At 31.2% G+C, this 24,170-nt stretch overlaps 1 protein-coding gene across 1 annotated transcript; it reads left to right on the top strand.

Annotated features, from left to right (window-relative positions):
* Nucleotides 1-10,119: 10,119 nt before the first annotated feature.
* On the top strand, nt 10,120-11,230 carry LOC124940651 (protein FANTASTIC FOUR 3-like). The gene has a single exon (XM_047481184.1). The coding sequence runs from the start codon at nt 10,354-10,356 to the stop codon at nt 11,032-11,034; it is 681 nt and encodes a 226-aa protein (XP_047337140.1). The 5' UTR covers nt 10,120-10,353; the 3' UTR covers nt 11,035-11,230.
* The last annotated feature ends 12,940 nt before the right edge of the window (nt 11,231-24,170 follow it).

Below are 24,170 nucleotides of genomic sequence, written 5' to 3'. Positions count from 1 at the left end.
AGGACTTTATAAGAGATCGAATAAGGCGAGTTTGTCACATTGCTACTATTAGGGATATCATTTATGGAGAGTGGAATACACTTTTAAGGCAAATTTTAGAAAGTATGCGAATTGTCAACTATATACCGTCTATGCATTTTATTGATAGTCAAGACACGTGATTGGATTGTTGAGTATGGTGGAAGTTTGTTTTGAGTATTGATTGGGATTCTATTCATTATAGGGAGATATTGTTGATTGGTTTCATGTTGTTTGATCATCTAGAATCATTCTTAAGCACCAATTTATCACGTTGTTGTTGTTTGGGGAAATGCTCTCAACTAGGGATCGTATCAAAAGGTTTATGAACATATCGAATTCTAAATATCTATTATGTGATAGAGAAGGAGAGACTATGGATCACTTGTTCGATTGCTGCGCGTTTGTTATTGTGTTGTGGAAGAGATTCTGAATGTCCATGGAGCTAGTCAATTTCCCCTTGGAATGGAAAGATATCGTGGAGACTGCCATCATTACAGCAAGGGTGATAGATTCTCTTCAAATGTGTTTAAATGTTGATGTGCTTTAGTAGTATATCATGTTTGGGTTGAAAGAAACGTGCGATCTTTTTATAGAGTTCGACGCAATATTGATAAGGTACAGAGGGATATTGTGGTGGACAAAACAACTCACTTATGAGAACGTGGGGAGAATACCCATGTATGAGCAAAATTAGAGTTTAGGCAAGAATTGTGGAATTTCATATAATGAAGTCACTCAAATGGCTACCTTCAAGGCACATTAATAGATTAAAGATTGTATTTGTGTTGTAGTTTCAATTTACTCATGTAATTGTTTGAATATTTTCTTGTTTCTTGTGTTTCTTTTAAAAACAAATTTAGGGTTGTCTAACTTGATTAAAATAACTCGTGTCAAATTTTACCTTTTTGAATTTTTTTAATAAAATGATGCTGAGTTATTACAAAAACTAGCATGTATCCCGTGCATTTGCACGAATAATAATATAAAAAACCGTGAAAAAATATTACGGTAAAATTTTTATGTGCGGGTCAACCCACAATCCGACCCAAGTATCCATTTACTCTCACATATATCCAAATTAATCACAACTCTCGACCCGGCAATCCGGACACTTTAAAAATTAATCATCATTATATATATATATATATATATATATATATATATATATATATATATATATATATATATATATATATATATATATATATATATATATATATATATATATATAGATTAGTTAGTTAAAAAGTTGAACTTTTATTGTTAAAATGTCACCCGTTTATCAAATTTTGGGTTGAATTTAAAATATAAAGTATTATTAGTCTAGTTGGTTAAAAGGTTGTACTTGTTTTGTTAGGTTGCAAGTTCGAACATACCTATAGCATTTTTAATTTTATTTTTAACCGTTTTAAGTTTATGGACGGGTCAACCCACAATCCGACCCAAGTATCCATTTACTCTCACATATATCCAAATTAACCACAGCTCTCGACCCGGTAATCCGGACACTTTAAAAAATAAGCATCATTATATATATATATATAGACAAGAAGTTGAAGTCATACTATCTTTCAACTTTAAATCAAAAGATTAATTAATTAACCATTACAGGTAATAAATGTATATCATATTGTCTCGTCATAATGGATCATATTTGTTTTTTAAATGTTTAACAAAAAAAATTCATATTTACAAACAAATGTATTAAAATTCCAATAAAATTATGTGTATAAAATCAAAACATTTTCTAATATATATATATATATATATATTCTAATATATTCAAAATTTAATAGATAAAAAACAAAATCAAGCAAGTTAGTACAAGTTTCAATTGTAATAACTAATAATATCTACATACATTAATAAAAATAAAATGAATAACAATCCAAACACTCACATAATAGTTCCAAGTGTAAATAGTTTTTTTCATGTCTCAAATTTGATTGTTACTAAAAAAAAAAATAGCTTAAACTAAAGTGAGAAGATATAACTATAAAAATAGTATTAAAATACATTTTAATTTTAGAAACAATAAGTAATTATAAACAAATGATTAAAAATAAAAATAATAATATTCTTAAATTTCTAAGTATTTTTGTATAATATAAAAATAAAAAATAATTTCAAACAGGGTCAATATCTCCCTTTGCCTGGTATTATGTTTGTTGAACAGTATTTGATTAGGGCTCTCATCATTTGGTCTGTGTGATTCGATGAAAATGTTACAAAATCTAACCATAACCTAATCCATCATGTTTATTTTGTTTTTGTCTCTCACCTTCATTAATTTCTAATATATATATATATATATATATATATATATATATATATATATATATATATATATATATATATATATATATAAATAAATAAATATATAATGATGCTTAATTTCAATGTGTCTAGATTACCGGATCAAGAATTAATTTGAATATATATGTGAGAGTAAATGGATACTTGAGTCGGATTGTGGGTTGACCCGCCCATAAACTTAAAACGGTTATAAATAAAATTAAAAATGCTATATTTATGTTAATTAAAACAAGTACAACCCTGCTAATAAAATTTTATATTTTAAATTCAACACCAAATTTGATGAACGCATAATATTTTAACAATATAAACTCAACTTTTTAACTAACTAATCCATATATATAAATAATGATGCTCAATTTTAAAGTGTCCAGATTGCCGGTTGAGAGTTGTGGTTAATTTGAATATATATATGAGAGTATATGGATACTTTAGTCGGATTGTGGGTTGACCCGACCATAAACTTATAACGGTTAAAAATAAAATTAAAAATGATATATGTATGTTTAGAACTTAAAACCTAACAAAACAAGTACAACCCTTTAACCAAGTGTGATTGAGATGTGATTTGTCGAGATATAATAGGTCGGAATCAATTGAAAGTGGTTAAAAAATATGAATCAAATATTTGATTGACAAAAATGTAAGGTCACAATGCTAAATGTTAAAAAATATGAATCAAATATTTGATTGACCAAAGTGAAAGTGTAAGGTCACGAGATGAGATGTTCATTCGGAACTAATATGTTATGAGATATGTGAGAAGATAAATTGTTTTACCGAAGTGAATAAAATGTGGAATGAGAGTGTTCTATTTTTTATTTTAATATATTATTCGTGATTTATTAAGAATTTAAACATTGAATATATTATTCTTATTAGTTTTTATTTATTTATATTTTTTATCTGTGTGCATATCACACATGAATCTTCTTAGTTAAATATAATATTGGAATCTCATAAGTTAATTAATTACTGTCCATCAGTTTGAAAAAATATTTAACTAATATTATTTATTGAAGGCTTAATATTTACAATAATTTATCTATTTATAATAGTATTAAAAAAGTTAATTAATATTAGAAAACTTATAAATGAATTAATATATAGAGCTTAATTAATAGGAGATAAATAAATGATTTATTTCATTTGTTTAATATTTTGTCATCCCTTTTAAAAGAAAATGTGAGGCACAAATTGTGAGATTGTTACGTAAAAGAGTTAATCGATGAGAAGCAAGACATTTGGTGAAGATATCAACCACTTGATCTTCAGTAAGAATGTATTCTTACTGAGAATTTACTAAATGAGTAGTTGTTTATGAGCAACTTTTTATCGAACAAAGTGAAAATTGATTTTAATATGTTTTGTGCGAGCATAAAATATCGGGTTTACTGATAAGAATGTGGCACTAATATTATCACACCATAGAAATGAAGTAGAAAAAAGTGAAACTCGAAGTTCACTAAGTAGATATTAAATCCAACAAAGATCAACAATTGTATATGCAAGAGCATTATCTCCAACTTGTGCGCTTAGTCGATACAAAACTATATGATATCACCCAATTTTTTAGATTCGACGGTTCGATCTATGATTTATCATTCATGTCAAACTTAACGAACTAAAACATCTGAGATGAACTCATTTGAAAGACGAAGCGCTCTTTTTATCCATATAGAAATATCGTATTAAAGTAACTTTTACGCCCAAAACTGAATTTCCATGTCTTTCTTGACCAAACCAACCAACTAATGGAGACAAGACTTTCCTCCACAGTCAAAGAATGAACCAAACCAAATGAAGTATCAAACTTTATAAGTATTTGTCTTTTTGAGTACTAACCAAGCTCGAACTACTTGATTCTACTATTCAAGATAATTAAAATCAAGACCAAATCATGATTAAATAATTATTATATTAATTAAACCCAATTAATTATAATAAAGTCTAAGAAAAATAAAATAAAATAATTTAATATAAATGTTGTATTCTTTTTTATCATAAATTAATTTTTAGAATTAAAAAAAATTAAAATAAATAATTTGAGAAAATGTTCTATCCATTTTATACTAAATTAATTATTTATAAAACTCCAAAATATAAAAAATAGTCAAAATAAATAATATGTCTATTAAAAATATTTTGTGTATTTTACTTTGAAAATAAAGCCAAAGAAAATGAAGAAAAATCAATTTAAAATAAGCCCTAAGGTTGATAAAAGAATGTAATCTGCTACAGCCGAAATCAAAGAAAATCAGTGCAACAGACCAAACAGTCATCAGATGAGCACCCAAGCCCCATCCGACGCTTTACAACAAGTAGTGTCGGCCGTTGCAACGGACGAAAGGCGCGTTCGCGAAGTAGTGGATCGACTAAAGCGCACCTCAACGTCGTTAGCCTAAACACATATGTAACACCCAAATGGAATATATCACTAACGGAACGCTGAGCCTAGACACACATTTGTATTTCAGCCCGAAATGACGTTGTCTTCCTCACGAAGAACAGAATGATGAACGACCGAAACTTTTGATTTTTCAAAAGTGGGACTCAGTCAATACTCAACCAAATGTAGTGATTCAAAGGCTAAAATAATCACCTTAACATTGTGATCATTTCGCCTAAAAGCATATAGACAATGATGCCATAATCCTATAAGAACAATCGAATACAGACAAAAGCCATTAATGATATTTTGTCTAAAATTTGATCCACTTGATCGATGAACCAACTTAAGGAAGCTATAAATAACTCTCCTTAAGAAAAACATAGGCAATGATCAGAATCTTAAACTCTCAATCAACTTCACACAAAATCCACCACTAAAATTTTCAGCCTTTCTTGAAAATTTTGAAATATTGTGTAAAGTCTTAAGAGTCATTTTTGAGTAATCACAGAGCTTCTAAAAGAGTTCAAGAGTGTTCTCCAACTCAGTATAAGCTTCAATTCATATTATAAATTGTAATTCAACTTATGAATTTAAATTGAAATTTTTACATTTCAATTCGACCAATTTTCAATATTACTTGATTGTTCAATTTCTTAATTGAAAAACGACCATTAGATCATTTGCAAGCTTTCTATTTACACCAATTCGAATTAATCGACCTTAATCAAAATTACCCAAATTCGATTTTGAAAATTTTCAAAATCGAGTTTCTGTTATTGAGTTATAACTCAAGAACATTAACCCAAAAGCCTTCCTAACATGTTTCTAGAGGTATTAAGAGTATGTTCAGATCCATTCAAAACAATTTCAATTATGTTAGATCAAAAATCATTTATTTATAAAATAAAAATTCAATTCTTGAATTGGTTAAAATGAACAACCAGTGTTCATGTTTTGGTTCTATTTGATTTTAACATGTATAAGGAAGTTATTGGTAAACTCCTTATGCCCAATCAAACCTTTAAAATTAAAATCATGATTGAGGTTAGATGAAGGTCCTCATCCTTTAAGTTCGAAAAATAGAGGCTTCAATTGAAATCACCAAACCTGCAATTGGTGTTTTTGACGTCCGACCGAGGAATTCAACCGGGTTCGATTTTCGACCGAGAAAGTCGAACCCTCCCATGAACCCTATAAGAAATCCTGCGCCCGACCGAGGAATCTTGGCGTCTGACCGAGAAATCCAACACTTGACCGAGGTACTTCAACATGGGCTTGATTTTCGACCGAGAAAACAAGTCCGACTTTGTTTTCGACTAAGAAATCCTAGTCTCAACCAAGGATCCCCGCATCTGACCGAGGGACTAACGTCCACGACCGAGGAATCAACACCCATGACCGAGGAGACCAGTCTTAGGGACTGTTTGTTTGGAATTTAATTTTTAAAATTTAATTTTTAATTAGAAGCCCCAAACCATTTTCTAAAAAAAAAACAGAAAACAATTTCAAAATATTTTTAGAATATTTTTATAAAAATATATTTCGATAAGAGACTTAAACTTATATTTTTAAGTACCTTTCTCAATAATTATCGACATCAATCGCAAATACTAGCATTTAAACTTTATTCTATAATTTAAAAATGCAAGAAAAAACTATGCATATTTAGAACTAGAAAAATAATTAGTTAAATAAAGCGTAATTAACCAATTTTTCAAAAACAAATATTTTATAAAGTAGAGATTGTTTTTTAACGGGTAAAGAGGATATAGTGAAAAACGCCATTTTTCGAGTATCACCAAACATCGAACTTGAAAAAATCTCTAATCAAATGTATGTTTACATACGTATATAAAAATATTTTATTAAATTTAAATTAAAAAAAATTGACGACTCTTTCATCAAATAAACAATATTTTAAATTAATTATTTTCAATTAATTTAAAATACAGATTTCTTTTAATCAAATCGTAATTTGATTATTTTAAATTCAAAAGAATATTTAAAATTGATTATAAAAATTAATTATTGTTAATTAATTTTAAAATGTTAAAATACATTTTTGTATAAATATTTTAAATAATATTTTATTAAAAAAAATTCGACACGCAAACCGATGTTGAAATTACTCGTAACTCGAGCTTTTTCAGGACAAGGGATTTACAGGGATACAAACATCATTACAAATCCTTATTAGCTTTCGTAAAACACGTAGGTGTAGTAGTAGAAGAAGTAGTAGTGAGACCTGATGAAGACATGGATTGTGCTTTGTTGCGTGTGATCATATGATGAGTAGAATATTTTTAAGTGCATTAATTGTTGTGATAATTGGGTGTGTTGAAGTAACGATAATAGTAGTAGAAGAAGATGATATAGTGTTTGGTGATGTTGTGGAGGTCGAAAAGGGTGATGGTGGAGAAGATGAAGTGATATGAGATAATATAGATGAATGAAGTATATATGTTGGAAGAGATGTCTCATTATCTTTAGGTGATTTAGACAAGTGCACAAGGTCCTTACTTTTAAAAGGAAAAGTGAGTTCGTCAAAAATAACATATCGAGAGATAAATGTTCATCTAGACGGAATGTGAAGACACTTATAACCTTTGTTCAATGAGCTGTAACCAAGGAAACCACATTTAATAGTATAAAAAGTGAGTTTGTGTTGATTGTACGATCGTGTAAGTGGATAACAAGAACACACAAATTTCTTAAAAAATCATAGTCATGAGAAGAGTTAAATACAGTCTCGAATGGTGATCATTAATGTAATGTTGGAGAGGAATACGATTGATGAGATATGTGGTCGTTTTAAAGGCTTCACTCCATTAATGTAGTGGCATAGATGCATGATCCAATAAAGTGAGACTAGTTTCCGTAATGTGACGAATTTTTCATTCAGCAATACTATTTTTCTCATTAGTATGTGGGTAAGATAAGCGATGTAAAATACCATGATGATCCGTTAATGATTTGAAATATCTATATTCTCATCCCCAATTAGTTTGCAATATTTTGATTTTACGACTAAACAAAATTCCAACAAGTTGAAGAAAGTTGATAAACGTATTCAAACCATCAAACTTTTTCTTTAGCGGATATATCCATGTGAATTTGCTAAAATCATTCACAAAGCGTACGAAATAACGTTAACCAATAGATGAAAATTCAGGAGTAGGTCCCTAAACATCCGAATGAATTAGGTCTAAAGGAGCGATACATATAGATTTAGAAGCCGAAAAAGGTAGTTGATGTGTTTTCCCATATTGACATAATCCACAAAAAAGAAATAGTATTACTACCTGACATTGGTAATTTAAAGTGTGATATGACTAAAGATGTAGTAGCGCTAGAAGGATGTCTAAGTCGTGAATGCCAAATTTGAGCAAGAGATCGAATACCAATAAAAAATGAACTTTCAATAGGGTCAATGCAATAAAGTTTGTTCTTGAGTAATTCCTTAATAAATATCGTCTTTGTATCTCGGTCTTTAATAAGACAAACATTCATGTGAAATTCAAAAAACACGTTATTATCTGATGAAAATCTCACGACACTCATAAGATTTTTAGTAATATCCGGAACGTGTAAGATATTACGTAAGTAGATAAATTTGTGTTGATTTAAAATTTTAGTGGTATTAATATTATAAATATTAAGAGGCATATCATTTCCGACTTTAATAGTTTGAGTACATGTATAAGGAGCATGTACGTGTAGATTATTAAGGTCAGAAGTGATATAGTTGGTAGCACCTGAATCTGGACACCAAGTGGGATCTACAATAGTAGACGATGTAACTAACATTGTTCTAGGATTTATAGAATGACTAAAATGAGGGCACTCGAAAATACTATATCCTTGTACATTACATATTTGACAAGGTAGATTATGAAATAAATTTTGGAGCGATGACTAATTTTATGATAAAAATTACATTGCGGGCGATTATTGTCTCGGTTCTGTCTTTGGTTCTTTCTGCCTCCATGCCCATAAATATAAGCAAAATTCTTTGAAACGTTTAAGGGAGAAATATTTTCATAATGGAAATTTCTTTTCTTGAATATAAGTCATTGTTCATGATTTAGAAGAATATTTGTCATCGAATTAAACGATAGATCTTATCCGGAAGTTAGAACACATATCATCGACTCGAATTCGTCTCCGAGCCCGTTAAGTATACTTAGTTGCAAATCTTGATCAGAAATATATTGTCTAACAACGATAAGTGCATCTCACAAGTTTCTAATATGTTGAATGAAGTTAAGAATAGAGTCAATACCTTTGTGTGCATTTAGGAGTTGACTCTGTAATTGAAATAGTCAGCTCTTTGATTGAGAAACACATATCTTCTATAGGGTTTCCCAAAGTTTTGCGATGAAGATAATTTTGAGACTTGTTGACGAATCTCGTCGGTCAATATTGAAAAGAGAAATGCAAGTACCCTTTGATCTTGGATATTGTTTAAATTTTGGATTATTGATTTGAATTGTATTATTTTGATCATATGTTTTTTGAAGAAAATTATGAGGAGTTTTAAGATTCCCTTTTACTATATTCATAAAATGATAACTTATTATGATACGAGTAACTTGTGATTTATAGTTGTGTTTATCGAGCTTTATGATTCCAGTCATTATTGGTAGAACTGAGAAGTTATATTGTTTTTCCATTAAAATTGTTTTCGAAACTTTTCCTTTATATGCTCTGATCCCAAGTTTGATTTTAGAATTGATAATATAAATAATAATTATTTGATTGAGTTCTTGAAAAAAAAATTGAATTAATATTATTGATTGATTATTTAATTTTTACAACAATTTATTTATAATAGTAATAAAAAAATTAACTATGGAAAACTTAAGAATTAATTAATATATAAATAAAACAATAATTTCTCTAGTTTGTTAAATACTTTATCACCATCTATTGTACATATTTAGATTAAGTTCCATTTAGAAACCCTTTTATATCTGAATTCGAATATAAAAATAATGTAAAATTTGATTAATTAAGTTAATTCCCATAACATTGAGATTTGAAATAAACTCTTAAATTTATGAGTTTATAAAATGACTAGCAATCTTAGCAAATAAACTTTCACTTTTAACTGTCTCATACTAATAATGCAATTAACAACTGTAATTTTTTTTTTGTGAAACAGAATTTAGTTGTGAAGGTGTTAAACATTGCTAAGCAATATTTGTCAAATCAAACTTCAATTAAAGCTTTATTTAAGTTTCTTTCTTGATTATGTAATGTAACATTAAATTATTAACTAACTTTTCAAATAAAAGTAGATGAAACTACAATTTGATTATTTTGTAGTCATCACAACATTCACTCCTTTTTATACATTCAAAGCCTGTTCATTTAGTGTGTTGCATAATTCTCTCTCACACACACATCCTACCCCTTATTACCCACCTTTTGCACTATAAATGCATGCCCTTTTATTCCCCATTTGATGCAAGTTCATCCCTTCCATTCCAATTCTTCAAATCCAGATATATGGGTTTTCTTTAAGCCCATAATCTCCATCTATCTTCAACTCTAAACCACCTCAAACAGACATTAATTAAACCATAATTAATCTGTTTGATACCTTAATCATTCCAACAAAGATGTTTTCTCCACCAAGATCCAACCTTTCTCAAGCCTCCCCTTCCCCTCAAGAAGATTATGATGATGAAGCCAAGAACAGAGAAAAACATGACAATTTGGGTGGTTGGAGCTTTATTCAAGCTTTAACTCCCAGTGAAATTAATGGGTCTGAAAAAATCTATGTTCATCCAATGGAAAAGAATACTTCTTCTTCAATTCTTAGCAAAAAGAGCCTCGAAATGTGCACTGAGAATCTGGGAAGCGAATCAGGAAGTGAAGGCATTATTGAAGAACTCATCTTCCATCAGATTGGTACATCTACTAAAATACAAGAATTAAATGGGAAAAAGAAGGAGAAGATGATCTTTCCTCCTCCTATATCTTCAATTAGAGGATCTGATATTGTTCAAGTCTTGCCTCATAGGGAAGGAGGTAGATTGCTCATCAAAACAGTGATGGTTAATTCTAACAACGGCTACTTTCAGGCAGAACGATGTAATGGTCGGCTTAGACTTTCCCTTTTAACTGAATCCGATGATACCGATGATGAAAATGAAGATCATGATCAAGATGAAGACGAAGATGAAGAATGTGAAATTGGGATTTCTACGTTGATCAACAGTTGCAAGGAAGAAGATGGGAATGGGAATGGGAAGGAAGTCATGTCAAATTGGGGGCCATTTTTGGTGGGCATCTCCTAATTATATTATTATTAATTATTGTTACTATTTCCATTTCTGTTTTACCTCACCTTGCTTGTGTGTGGTTGTTAGTTATTATAGTTAATGGATAGATAATGTATGCCACTTGTTTATGTAATTTGTAATGTGTTATTACTAAACTCCTTGTGTTTGTTCTATTCTATAAAGTACCCTTTTCTTTATCCAACCAACATGAATAATTGAGGTTTTGGCTACCCTGAAATCTTAGGTTTGATTCTAGTCAATTACAACACCAGATTAAAGTGTGGAACACTTAAAAACTAGCCCAAACACTTTTTTTTTTTTAAAAAAACAAACAAACAAACTAAAAGTACCTTTTTGTGAATACTATGCCCTTATCAACATATTTGGTTGATAAGGGCTTAAGTTTTGAGCATGTTAGATAATGAGTTAATTTTTTAAATAAATTTTGATTTATTTAAAAGAACGTTGGTTAATTGTGATTTTAAGGAGGTTACAATTTATTTTATTTTATTTTGATAAAAAAAAAATTAAAAATATTAATATATAATAATAAAATAAATTATTATTTTTAAAATAAATGATAGTTTAATATTTAGTTCTGATGTGATTAACTATGGAAAAGATGAAACGATATACGTTCCCTAATTTTGATATGAATAAATGTTTGAGTTTATAGTTTTTTATTTATTTATTTAACTGCGAAAATCACAATAAAACTGTTAAATTCATTAAAAAAAAAACTAAAAAAACAATGGTAATCTTTACACCAAACTGGATTCAAATCTAATGTTAATTTTTTCTCTACTTTAATTTTCATTTATATATTTTAAAACATATATAGAGAGAGATGATCAACAGTGTGTTGTTTGATAGTAGGACCCAGGAGAGTAACATGTACTGGCGTCACAAGAAATCGAAGAGTAAGTACTCCATGTGCATGCTACCTTCTTTCCAAGATTCTTCCTTTAACATTTTACTAACTTTCATTCCCACTTTGTATTAAGGTCTATGGGAATCATGTCTTCGATCATTGATTCTTGATCAAGATGAAAAAGAAGCAAAACAAAAAATTATGGGAAAGGCTAGCTGCTCTTTATGGGTAATCTGGAAATGAGGTAAAGGGGTACCCTACAGGAAAGTGGGCAAAGATCCCACAAATGATGGGTGGGAAGAAGGAAGGGTAATTGTGTCCCTTCATTTATGAGGTCTTAATTTCTCCCTTGATTCTTGAATATTGTGTTGTGTGTGTGTGAGAGAAAGATCCCTAGCATATTCGATTACCCACAATTTGTAGTCTTTAATTACCATATCTATCATCTGAGGAATATCTATCTTCTATAGGTCAATATTTAGCATCCTTCTATTCTTAATTTCCTATTTTAAACATATGATTTTATTTTAATTTTCTTACTATAAAGAAAAAATGGATCAATGATGCCAATGTCTAATAGATAAAATTCACGAATTCAATTCTCACTTATAATATTTTTGAGTTGAATTGGAGATTGTTACGGTAGGTTGGTGTTAACTTCTTAAACAAAAATAGAGTAAAAAGATGGATCAATGATGACCGTATTTAAAACCGATATCTATTAAAAACAATTGAACTAAAAACTTTTGTTTTTCATATAGTTAATGATGGTTTTTAAATACCATTTTCGTGCATAGTTCATATGTAATACCATTCTGGACTTGCAGGAACAACTGCAAAACTGCCTTCCTTTTCTTGAGAGCTTTTGCCCCACAGCACACTCAGATTATCTTGCAATTGGTTTATGTTTTTTTCATTCAAAACAAAGGTTGCAGAAGCAAAAGCACAAGAAAAGCAAACAAAAGCACTTTCAGCCCTATTACAGTAAAGGCTAAGGGCAAAACGCCTCTTTATCTGGACGGATTCTCCACTTGTCAAAACTGTTTTAGTAATGTTACTTAAACGCATATTCTTTCCACAACACATTATTTACATAAAAAACATATATATACACATTTGCTTAATATATCCTCGAAATGAACAATTTCCCCTTCATTATCCACAAAATGTTATTAAGTTATTTCATAATTGTCGCTGCATAATAAAGGTGATGATCTTCCATTTGACGCTATTAGTCACACAAAACAGTACCAACTTATACGTTGAAACTCAAAATAGCCGATGCTACTTCCTTTGAGTTTTTCAATGTAAAATCTTTCATGTTATGACATCCCAAACAAAGAACTCGAGATCATTGAGTAAATGATATTTTCCTCTTTTTAAAAAAAATAATAATTATAAAATGAATGAGATACTTGTGAAATTTCAGAGGACGCCCCCATATGGGTTGGATCACACATGCCCATGTCAGTGAAAGAACAAAAGGGTCAACATTGTTTCAGTTCCTTTATTGAGATCCCCATGCATACAACACATGATCAATAACCATATAAGAAGCTTAATGTATTATGTATACAATTGGAGTAGAATATCTTTCTTTTTCTTTTTATTCAGCTACGGTAATATGATATGTTGAGACACTTGAGATGATAGTTGAAGAGCAATGTTTGTATTATTTCGTTGGATTCAAACAACAAAGAGATTGAGGAAGATCAAAATGTTTTGTGTCTTCTTTAATGAGAGTGAAGATAAGGCTACAATTAAAAGGAGTTCTAAAGAATTTGGGTGAGTTCAACTTGTTTGATATGGGGGACTATTTTGAAAAAAAAGAAAAGATTAAGTTAGAAAAACAAAATCACTAGTAAAATTAGGGTTATTAGCGACGGATTTTGGCGATGACGAAGTTACGCCGTGGTTAATAAATATTATTAGCGACGGTGACCAAAGCGCCCGTCGTGGTTAATAAATATTATTAACGACGGCGATGTTACACCGACGTTGATAAAAATTAGCAGCGACGGTTTTCGTTGTCGACGTCAACGCTAATAGTATGGCTTTCCCGCCACTATTATGAGCAACGATTTTCGTTGTCAAAGACGTCACTAATAGCCAGTTTTCCCCGCTCTTCCCCGCCATTTTTAAAAATGATTATTAGTCATGGCAATAGCATAATGCCGTGGCTGATATTATAGATTATCAGTCACGACATTATGTTATTGCCGTGGCTGATATTCTAAAGACTACTAGGGACGGCGATAGCATAATGTCGTGGCTGATAATCTATATCATCAACCACGGCACCGACAAAGGCCGTCGCTAATATTCTAAAGACTATTAGGGACGACAATAACATACTACCGTGACTGATAAACGGCACCGACAAATGTCGTGGCTGATATTATAAAGACTTTCAACGGCGTGCAGACAAATGTCGTCGCTAACATTCTTTGTTAAAAATAAGTTTCATGGTCTTTAAATAACATGCTCCTCTCTCGCTTCTCCTTAAAGAATTTTCTTCTGGGAAATCTCTATCTTCAATTGGTTAGAAAGAAATTGAAGATGAAGATATTAAATATGGAGATTTCCTAGGAAGCCTGATTGTCTATTGGTTAGAAGAACATTATTTGAAGAAGAAGAAAATTAAGGAAAAACCATGTCATGTAGTCATTTCAGTGTCTTGGTTTATTGACTTCAAGTCGTCCATCAACGTGGTTTATTTAATTACTTGATTATTATCGACATATAAAGTTTTTCTTCACTGCTTGGATCACCACCATTTTTTAGTTATTTTAGTTTGGGACATAAGGTCTATTAAAATATAAAAAAGGAATAATATATATCCATATATATGTATACTATATTATGATATAATATAATATATATAGAGAATGAGCCAATAATCTTTGAAGCGGTCAACAACTAAGATTTTTTCAACTAATATTTTTTCTTTAAGTCTCGTTTGATTTCACAAAATAGGTTTAAGGTCTATTTGATTCCAATTTTCACAAGTAAAGCCTTGTTTGATTTTAATCAAGTTCTTAAAGCTTTGTTTGCTTTGATCTTGAATTTGTATTGTGGCTTGTTTGACTTGAATTTCTCAAAGATAGGAATTTGTGATTTATCTTCTAAGAGATTTTATATTCTTCAATATGGAGATTGAAAAAGAAGGTGGAGTGCTTATTCGATGTTGTAGTAGATAGTGGAAGACAATTGATGCAAAATGTTAAAGGGTTTTCTAATTAAAGCGGGTGGCTTTAAGGTTTGTTTACAAGAGTATGGTTTTGATATGTGTGTATAAAGGCCAAATTTGGATTTGCATCAAACCTTATGAGTAAATTTTGATTGGCAGTCCCTAGTAAGTGCTGGTGCAAAGTTGTCAAGTGGGTGTTAATGCTTCAAGGGTTCTACCAAGAATGATAATTTCTAAGGTATGCGTTTAGGATTAATTAATTATATACATGGTTTGTTAGATTCTTTCTATGCATGATTTGGCTAGAAGAAATGAAGAACAAACGATACATCTTCATGCTTGTTGAAAACTAGTTTGAGGTTTTATTATAACCGATTGTTGTCTTGACATACATTAGTGACATTATTTGAAGTTTTATTGACATACTCTTGGAGATAGTCAAAAGTAGAAAAAAATTCACTATGTTGAGGGCTTTAACTTGAAAAAATTCTCGGCTAAAATAATTTTGGAGAGATTTTTCTTTGGAAAACGGTGTCAAAATTAAAAAGAGGTAGAGAGAAAATCTAGCAATAGATTTTCGCTCATAGTCGCGCAGGGTTTATCAAACTGACGATTGGAGTTTTAAACGTAGTCCAATTGAGCTGAAATTTTGTCGAGAGGTTGGTAAATCATTCCTCTACATTTTCAATGGTCGGATTATGGTTTGGACATCTCGAAGTTTGATTTTCTGGGGCTTAAAGTTTCTGCCTTGTTTGAGTTTTATTTGACTTGTTTGGGACTAAAAAGTTTGTATCCTTTTGGATATGCTCTTTTATTTTTATTTTGAAGAAACATATTGGAAGAGCTAATCAAGATGAAGACGGTGGTGAGATTATGTGCTTTACACTTCACAAAAACATGATTGAGTATGGAAAGTTGTTATCAAAATGGTGTTTATCGATGACAACATTGTCGACATGTTGACATGGCAATCCTCCGGGCCAAATTGTAAGATTGTATTGAGTTGGCGGGTGATTAAGGATTGACACAATTCTAGTTAACACACGATATGAATGAAAGACCAGGAAGAGAAAGACTAGTGAAAGACACTTATAAGTTGAGGTGGAGACATCTTGAGAGGAACTCTCAAACGAACTAAGAAGAAATCATTGAATTATCTTCTAATGTGAGAAGATAAATAAAATCTTGAGTGATATTCTTAGTCGTGAAAAAGGGGCTAGATGGGAGACTCAATTATTTCGAAGGTGATGATTTTTTACTTCTCTTGTTCTATTTTAATTGTCTATGTATTGTGGATCATAGTTTAGATGAATGAAATGATTCATTTGTCATCTTATTGAGGAGATGATTGAGACCTTAAATGAGATTCCTAGTCATGAAAAAAGGGTTAGTTGAGAGGTTCGGTTAAATTCAAATGGAAGAATATTCGATTTATTTCAGAGAAATTATAGATGAATATTTGAAGCATTGGTGAAGACAATTGAAGAGAGATAGTGAATCTTGAAATAATATTCTTGAATTGCTAGTTGTTTTTTGATTAAAAAAACTAGTAGATTGAAAGTTAATTTGTTCAAGGAGAAGTATGAGGTTCAAGTTGGTTGAGTAAGCAACGTTTAAAGCAAGATGGGTGACAAATGTTTTGTCAAATCTTGAGCTTGAGAAAAGAGATGTCATGATAACATATTTTATTTGTTATGAAGTAGACAGTAAAAGTTCGTCTTGGGTCTACTCGCTTTCGATCGATATCTTATTTTGAGGAAGTAGACGATGGAAGTTTGTTTAGGATGTCCTAAGTTTTTTTATAGATATCTGATTTTGAAAAAGTAGACGATAAAAGTTTTTTTGGGTCTAATCGGTATTTTGGTTTCAATCGATTGTTGGACTTGAAAAATAAGACACTCGGTTTGTCGCAAACAAGGGTAAAGAATATTTTGACATAAAAGAATTGTTAATTCTAGTTTTCGCATATGTCAACAGGTATGAACAAAGATTGAGAAGAGTTGTTGGATGTATCTCGTCGTTAAAATAACGTGGCTACCTAAATTACTTTGTGTTATAAACTCTATGATTTTATCTTCTAAGGAATTTTAAGCAGAAGTGGATGTATATTGATTTATCTCGTGAATGCTCGAGCAGTAAAGATTGATGTGTGACTCATAACCTTTTGATGGAGCGATATACGTGATGGTGGATATTGTTATTCTTATAAGGACTCTTAAGTAGAAATGGAGGTACAAAAATTTATCTATTGAATGACTCAAGAAAATGTGAAGATTGAATTATTGAATCCACTTATTTATTGATGGCTTGACTTTTTTCAAGGTGGAGATTGATGGGTACGGCTCGTGTATTTCCTAAGAGACGTGAAATTTGTCGAGGTGGAGATTGTTGAATTTGTAATTTATTCATCACATCTCAATAAGCGTGGTATTCGCCCAATGTGGAGATTGTTGGGTTTTGGGCTCATATTTTATTAGAGTTTATATATTGTAATGAGCTTTAAGTTTTTATTGGGTTTAGGAGTATTAGTTTAGTCTTTTTGACTTTTGATGTACTCATACAAATAGAGACATTGTAACCTATGGTTATTTGGACCATTATTCAATGAAAAATATATAGAATAGACGACTCCATGAGAATGTAGGCATTATTGGTCGAACCTTGTTATATCTCGTGTTCTTTATTATTCTTTACCACTTTATTTCTAAATCTTCTTTTATCGTGTATTTAGATTAGATCTTTTCTCAACAACACGTTTGGAGATTGATTCTTTTGTTAAGCACATAACAAGATAATAATAAAAATGATATGATGGTGTAAGATTGAACGATTCTTTTGTTAATTCTTAAGATATGATCTGGTGTAGGATTGTGTAACCATTTTCAAATAATAAAAATGATATGATATGATGCAGCAATATTTTAATTAAGTATTTATTTATGATTCCAAAACAAATAATTGAGGATTGTGAGGTGTACTAGTAACATTTGATCTTGAAATATTCAATAAAACTCTATTTTAAATTTGAAGTATCTAATTTAACTTATTCACATTTTTCAGTCTATCACAAATTTCAATCTTTAAAAAATCAATCTATTTCATTTTCATTAACATTATTACTATTAACGTCGGTTTTACCCTAAAGTCAACGCTAATAAAGAGGAGTTTCTGCCAAATTGAAATGTTTTTTCAAAAGGAATATCAGCGTCGGCGTTAGGGTAACATTGATGTTAATATATTATATTATTAATGTCAGCTTTATGGAATGCCGACGCTAATAAATAGAAGTTTCTACCAAATTGAAACGTTTTTTAGAAAGGAGTATCAATGGTAACGTCGGCGTTAGGGTAACACCGACATTAATATGTTATATTATTAGTATCGGCTTTAGGGAACACCAATGCTAATAAAGATGAGTTTCTGCCAAACTGAAACATTTTTTTGAAAAGGGTATTAGCGTCGACACACGATAATGCCAATGTTAATAATAATATAAAACTTCACACTTCTTTTTTTCTTCTTTCTTCTCTGCCGCGGTTTCCCTTTCTCGCTTCGCTCTCTCCGCACGTGATTTTTCCTCTCTCGCTTTGCTCTCTCTCACCACCAGTCGTCGCCAGTCTCTGCTCCACTCGTCCTCCAATCGTCGCTCCGTTTGTTCGCTAGTCGTCGCTTTGTTCGTCCGCCATCCGTTTGTTTGCCAGTCGACGCTCCGCTCCAGGTAACATTTTTTTTTCAAATAATGTTTGATTTAGGTTGTTAGATGGATATATTTTAGGTTTGATTTAGGTTGATATTATTGATAGATTTAAGTTTGATTTAGATTTTAGGTTTAATTTAGGTTGATATTATTGATAGATTTATATTTGATTTAGTTTGATATTATTGATATATTTTTGGTTTTATTTGATAGATTGTTTGATCTATTTTTAAATAATGTTTGTTGTTAGTATATTTTATAGGTTTATGGATAAGTTATTAAAAAATTAGGTTATTTGATAGATTTGCTGATAGGTTATTGAAAAATTAGGTTAATATGTTGACTAGTTGATTATATGTTGATATTAATTAAACTAAGTAGATGTTAATTTGTTGTATGTTGATAGAAATATTTTGGAATTATAGATTAGGTGTTGTAATTAGTTAAAATGGAAGTCCCCAATAGAAGTTGGATGACTCTACACCGATATGATCTAAATTATATTCAAGGGGTTGAAATGTTTAAAGATATCACGATTAGGTCTACTAACATAAACGATTGTTTGTCCATGTGTAAAGTGTACAAATCGAAATTATGAGAATAGAACAGTAGTGAAAGATCATCTAATTGCGTTTGGGATCGGTCAAAATTACATTTTTTTGTACTTTAATGAAGAAATAAGATCTTCGAATGAATGGGATGATAAGATGATGATGATGAAAAAGATGACCTTAGAAATGAAAATCATGGTGGAGTATGAGAGAATATCATTAATGATGAAATGAATGAAGAAATTGATCAAGATAATCAATTTATGGAAGACACTATCAATGATTTGTATTCAACCGCCGAAGCCTCTAATAATGAATTCCCTGTTGACGACGCTAAGGTATTCTATCGGTTATTGGATGATTCGAAACTTCCCTTGTACGAAGGATCCCAAATTTCAAAAGCCTCCACCTTACTTAAATTACTTCATATACAAAATGTTGGTCAATAGACCAACACGTCATTTGATTTGTTATTAAAATTTCTCAAAGAAGAAATATTAGTAGTTAATTTTAAGTTTCCAAGTTCATACTATGAGTGAAAGAAATTTATTTCAGACATCGGTATAACATATGAAAAAAGTGACGCTTGTAAGAATGATTGTATGATATTCCGTAAAGAAGATAAAGATTTGGATGAGTGTAAAGTTTACGGTGTGTCTAGATAGAAGATCAATCAATCAAGTGGTACGCTTTGGAAAAAAGTGAATGAGAAGTTCATTCCAAATAAAATTTTACAATATTTTCCACTTGTACTGAGGTTGCAAAGGTTGTACATGTGCTCCAAAGCTACTCCTGGGATGACTTGACATAAAGATAATATTAATGTTGATGATTAAGTTTTAAGGCATCCGGCTAATTCAATGACATGGATGTCCTTTGATGAAAAGTTTAAAGATTTCTCCTCCGAGCCTCGGAACATAAGACTTTCTCTCGCAAGTGACGGGTTCCAACCCCTTGCAAATAAAAAAACTTCCTATATCATTTGGTATGTTATTATTATCCCTTACAATGTCTCTCATACAATTTGTATAGATAAATATAACTTCATTCTTTCCATTTTAATCCCTGGGCCAAAAAGTCTCGGGGATTCGATTAAGATGTTTCGTCAGCCATTGATTGACGAGTTAAAAGAGTTGTAGCGTACTAGTGTGATGACTTATGATGCGGGCCATAAAGAATATTTCAATATGCGTCCATCTATGTTATGGACCATTAATGATTTTCCGGCATATGCAAATTTATCCGAATGGAGTACAAATGGTAAACTTGTATGTTCGTGTTGTAATAAGAATACAGTTTCACTAAGATTGGTACACTACTAGAAAGAGTGTTACATGGGTCATCGACGGTTTCTTCCACCTACTCATTGTTAAGGTAGGGAAATAGATTATTTTAACGATAATACAAAGTTAAGACCGGCACCTGATCTTTTGTCTGGAACAAAAATATTAATGCAGGCAAGAGATTTGAAAGGCATATGTTTGACTAAATACCGTCCCAAAAAGAGAAAGATTTCTCATGAATTTCGGGGTGATAATTGGAATAAACTCAACATATTTTTCGAACTACCATACTACAAAACGTTGTTATTTAAGCATAATTTGGATATGATGTATATTAAGAAAAACATTTATAATAGCATGTTGGGCACTATAATGGATTTTAAAGAAAAAACGAAGGATGGACTCATAGCTCGTAAAGATTTGGAATTATTGAACATAATGCAATCATTGCATTTTGTTGAGGTCGATTGTGTTCTTCAATGTCCGATAGCCCCATACGCACTTTCTTCAAATCAAAAGAAATGATTATGTATGTTTCTTAAAGATGTAAGAATATCAGAAGGGTTCTGCTCCAATATTGGAGGGTGTGTAAACGTAATTGATAAGAAAATATTTCTAGATTAAATAGTCACAATTGTCACATCTTATTACAATATTTGATTCCACTTGCCACACGTGCTTACTTCTGGATGATGTGTACGATGTTCTAGTGCACTTGTCTAGGTTCTTCCGATTGTTGTGTCAAAAATCCTTATATCGATATGAATTGAAAGAGTTGTAGGATTACATTGTTTTGACCATTTATAAATTGGAAAAGATATTTTCACCTTCATTATTTGATATAATGGTACATTTTCTTGTACACTTGGCTTTTGAGGCTTTGCTAGAGGGTCTGTCCAGTATCAATAGATGTATCCAATTGAACAATATATGGGTATCTTGAAAAAGTACGTTATAAACAAAAACTTTCCTGATGGGTCAATCAGTGAGAGTTACATTTTACACGAGAGTATGAGTTTATATGCTTAATATTTAGAAGATCACGAGTCAATAGAGACATCGATACAACCAACTTCAACACTTTCTATATTATTGGCAATGAAAGATTTATCGATTGCAACACTTTACACATACGAATTGGGTGATTGGGAGCGTGCTCACGTATACATTTTGAAAAATTATCTTAAAGTTGAACAATATTAAAAGTAAGAGTTTATAAGCTGATTGGTGACTAAGTGTGAATTTTGTAATTAACTAATTAAAATTTAATTTAATTATATGCAGCGAATTCACGCAAGAGTTGACTGATACATGGCGACTCAATCTTTCTAATCTTGAACGCGATAAACTTTACATAAGTTTTTTCAAGACAAAAGTGGGGCAATTGAATGATGAATCCGATCGAACTTTGAGTCTAAAGATTCTTGGGAGTGGCCCGACAATTTATTCTAAGAAGTATAACTCTTGTAAAATAAATGGGTACAAGCTCAACACCGAGAAGCATGACAAATGGTTAACCGGAAAAATAGTGGTGTCTTAGTAATTTGCAACAATGGGGCTGAAATGATAAATTACTACGGAGTCCTCACAAATATCATAATTCTTTTCAAGTGTAGATGGTTTGATGTACATTCTAAGGACCGTTGGTATAAAAGTATATAAATATGGGTTTATAAGTTTTAATATGAGCAGGACATTGAGAACTCAGATTTATAATCCGTTTGTAATGACAAGGCAAGCACAACAAGTGTTTTACGCTATGGATATGGCATCTAGACTTGGATAGAAAATTGTCACAAAAAAATAAATCCCCGTTATTCGAACATTTAAGTTTAATTTGGGTCAAATAGAATAGGATCACCTATATAAATTTTAACTTTATTTTTCTTGCAGATACCATGGCACCCAAGGGACGGGATACACGACGAGCTCTATCGAGACAAAATAGACGATCTTCAAGCTCATACATATGATGTACAATCCGATAATCATATTATCTATATGGGATCACTTCCAAAAATTGAGGGACAAGATTATTTCACCATTCCCGAGGTGTTTGTCACCCTGGAGGAGGATTCCCCTATTCCCGAGACTGCAGCTAGTTAATTACAACTTATACATTATATTTAAATTATTATATAAATTTTAAAAAATGTCGTTTCACTTTTATTTTGTAGGGTCTTCAAATAGGAGGAGAGTATGGGGGAAGAACAAAAACAAAGTTATCGGAAACTGTCAACTAGGCAAAAGATGCGTTTAGAATTTAGAGAAGTGGATGGAAAGCCCACCTGTGATAACGCCGACTACTGGTCTCAACATATTGGCACCATCGTCTGGAATAACACGGTGGTGCCACGTTGTCTAAAAAATTGGTATTATATGTCACATACCCAGTTAGACCATATATGGCGGTCCATCTCCGTGAGTTTGATATTTTTTAATGTGTTATCTTATAATTTGAAGTATTCATAATCCTAAAATATCTTGTTATTTTTCAGGATCCTTTCGAGTCTTCACCCAATCACATTGACGCCTATAGAGATAGGGCGATGCCAAGTGTGAATAAAGCATGTGATAGGTGGAGATATATGAACAAGAGGGACTACATCCAACCACATAATGACGACGATGAGGCGATTAAAATAAACCTTCCTCCTAAATTCGACTACGATGTTAGAAATTATTTCATTGACCATCACTACTTCACGACTAAATTTAAGGTATAATAGTCATTTTAATTCATTATATATTTAATAGACTATTAACTAACAACTATAACTATCTTATAATTGCATTACAAAGTATGACCAACGTCGGCAACAAATCAAAATTGATATACACCCTCCACACTGACAGCAGATCATTTTTGCAAGTGGAGCGACAGATTGTATGTTTTAGTAAGATTATTAAATTTTCATATTATCTAACATATGATATGTATGTTATTTGTAAATGATAGGGAGATTGGACACGCCCCTACTTATGCAGACTTCTTCCTACATACGCATACTAGGAAAGCGACCGACGAAGATCCGACTCCTGTGCCTTCTCCTCATGTTATACAGGTCGTCGTAAGTTCTAATCATTTCTATCGTTTTAGTTTGCATGTCTAAGTTTAAAATTACTAACAGTGTTGTAAATGATTACAGAATGTGATGCGCGAGCGACTAGAATAAAACCCTAATATGTCGTTGTTTGATGTGTTTGAGACTGTTGTGGGACCATATAGACACGGGAGGGTGATCGGGATGGGATCAGGAGTACGTCCAACGCACTTTAGAGAGGATCAGTAGGAAAGTTCGTCCTTGAGCATCAGCAACTCACGCATGTCTCAACATCAAGAGACGAAAGCGTTGCGCGAGGAGAACATGAACATGCAAGAACAAATGGCGCAATAGAGACGTGAAATAGAAGAGACGTGTGCGATGATGCGTGCACAACAAGAGTCTATACAGACGCTTGTGTCTAGGATTCTCCCTCCTCCCCCGATCAGTAGTGATTGACATAAGATTTGCGGTTTTTGTATTAATACGATTTGAGATTTTTATTGAAACTTGGA

This window comes from Impatiens glandulifera, chromosome 5 (genome assembly GCF_907164915.1).
Source record: "Impatiens glandulifera chromosome 5, dImpGla2.1, whole genome shotgun sequence".
NCBI classification, from domain to species: Eukaryota; Viridiplantae; Streptophyta; class Magnoliopsida; order Ericales; family Balsaminaceae; genus Impatiens; species Impatiens glandulifera.
Note: the sequence above shows the minus strand (reverse complement) of the source record. Positions and strands in the feature narration are given on the sequence as shown.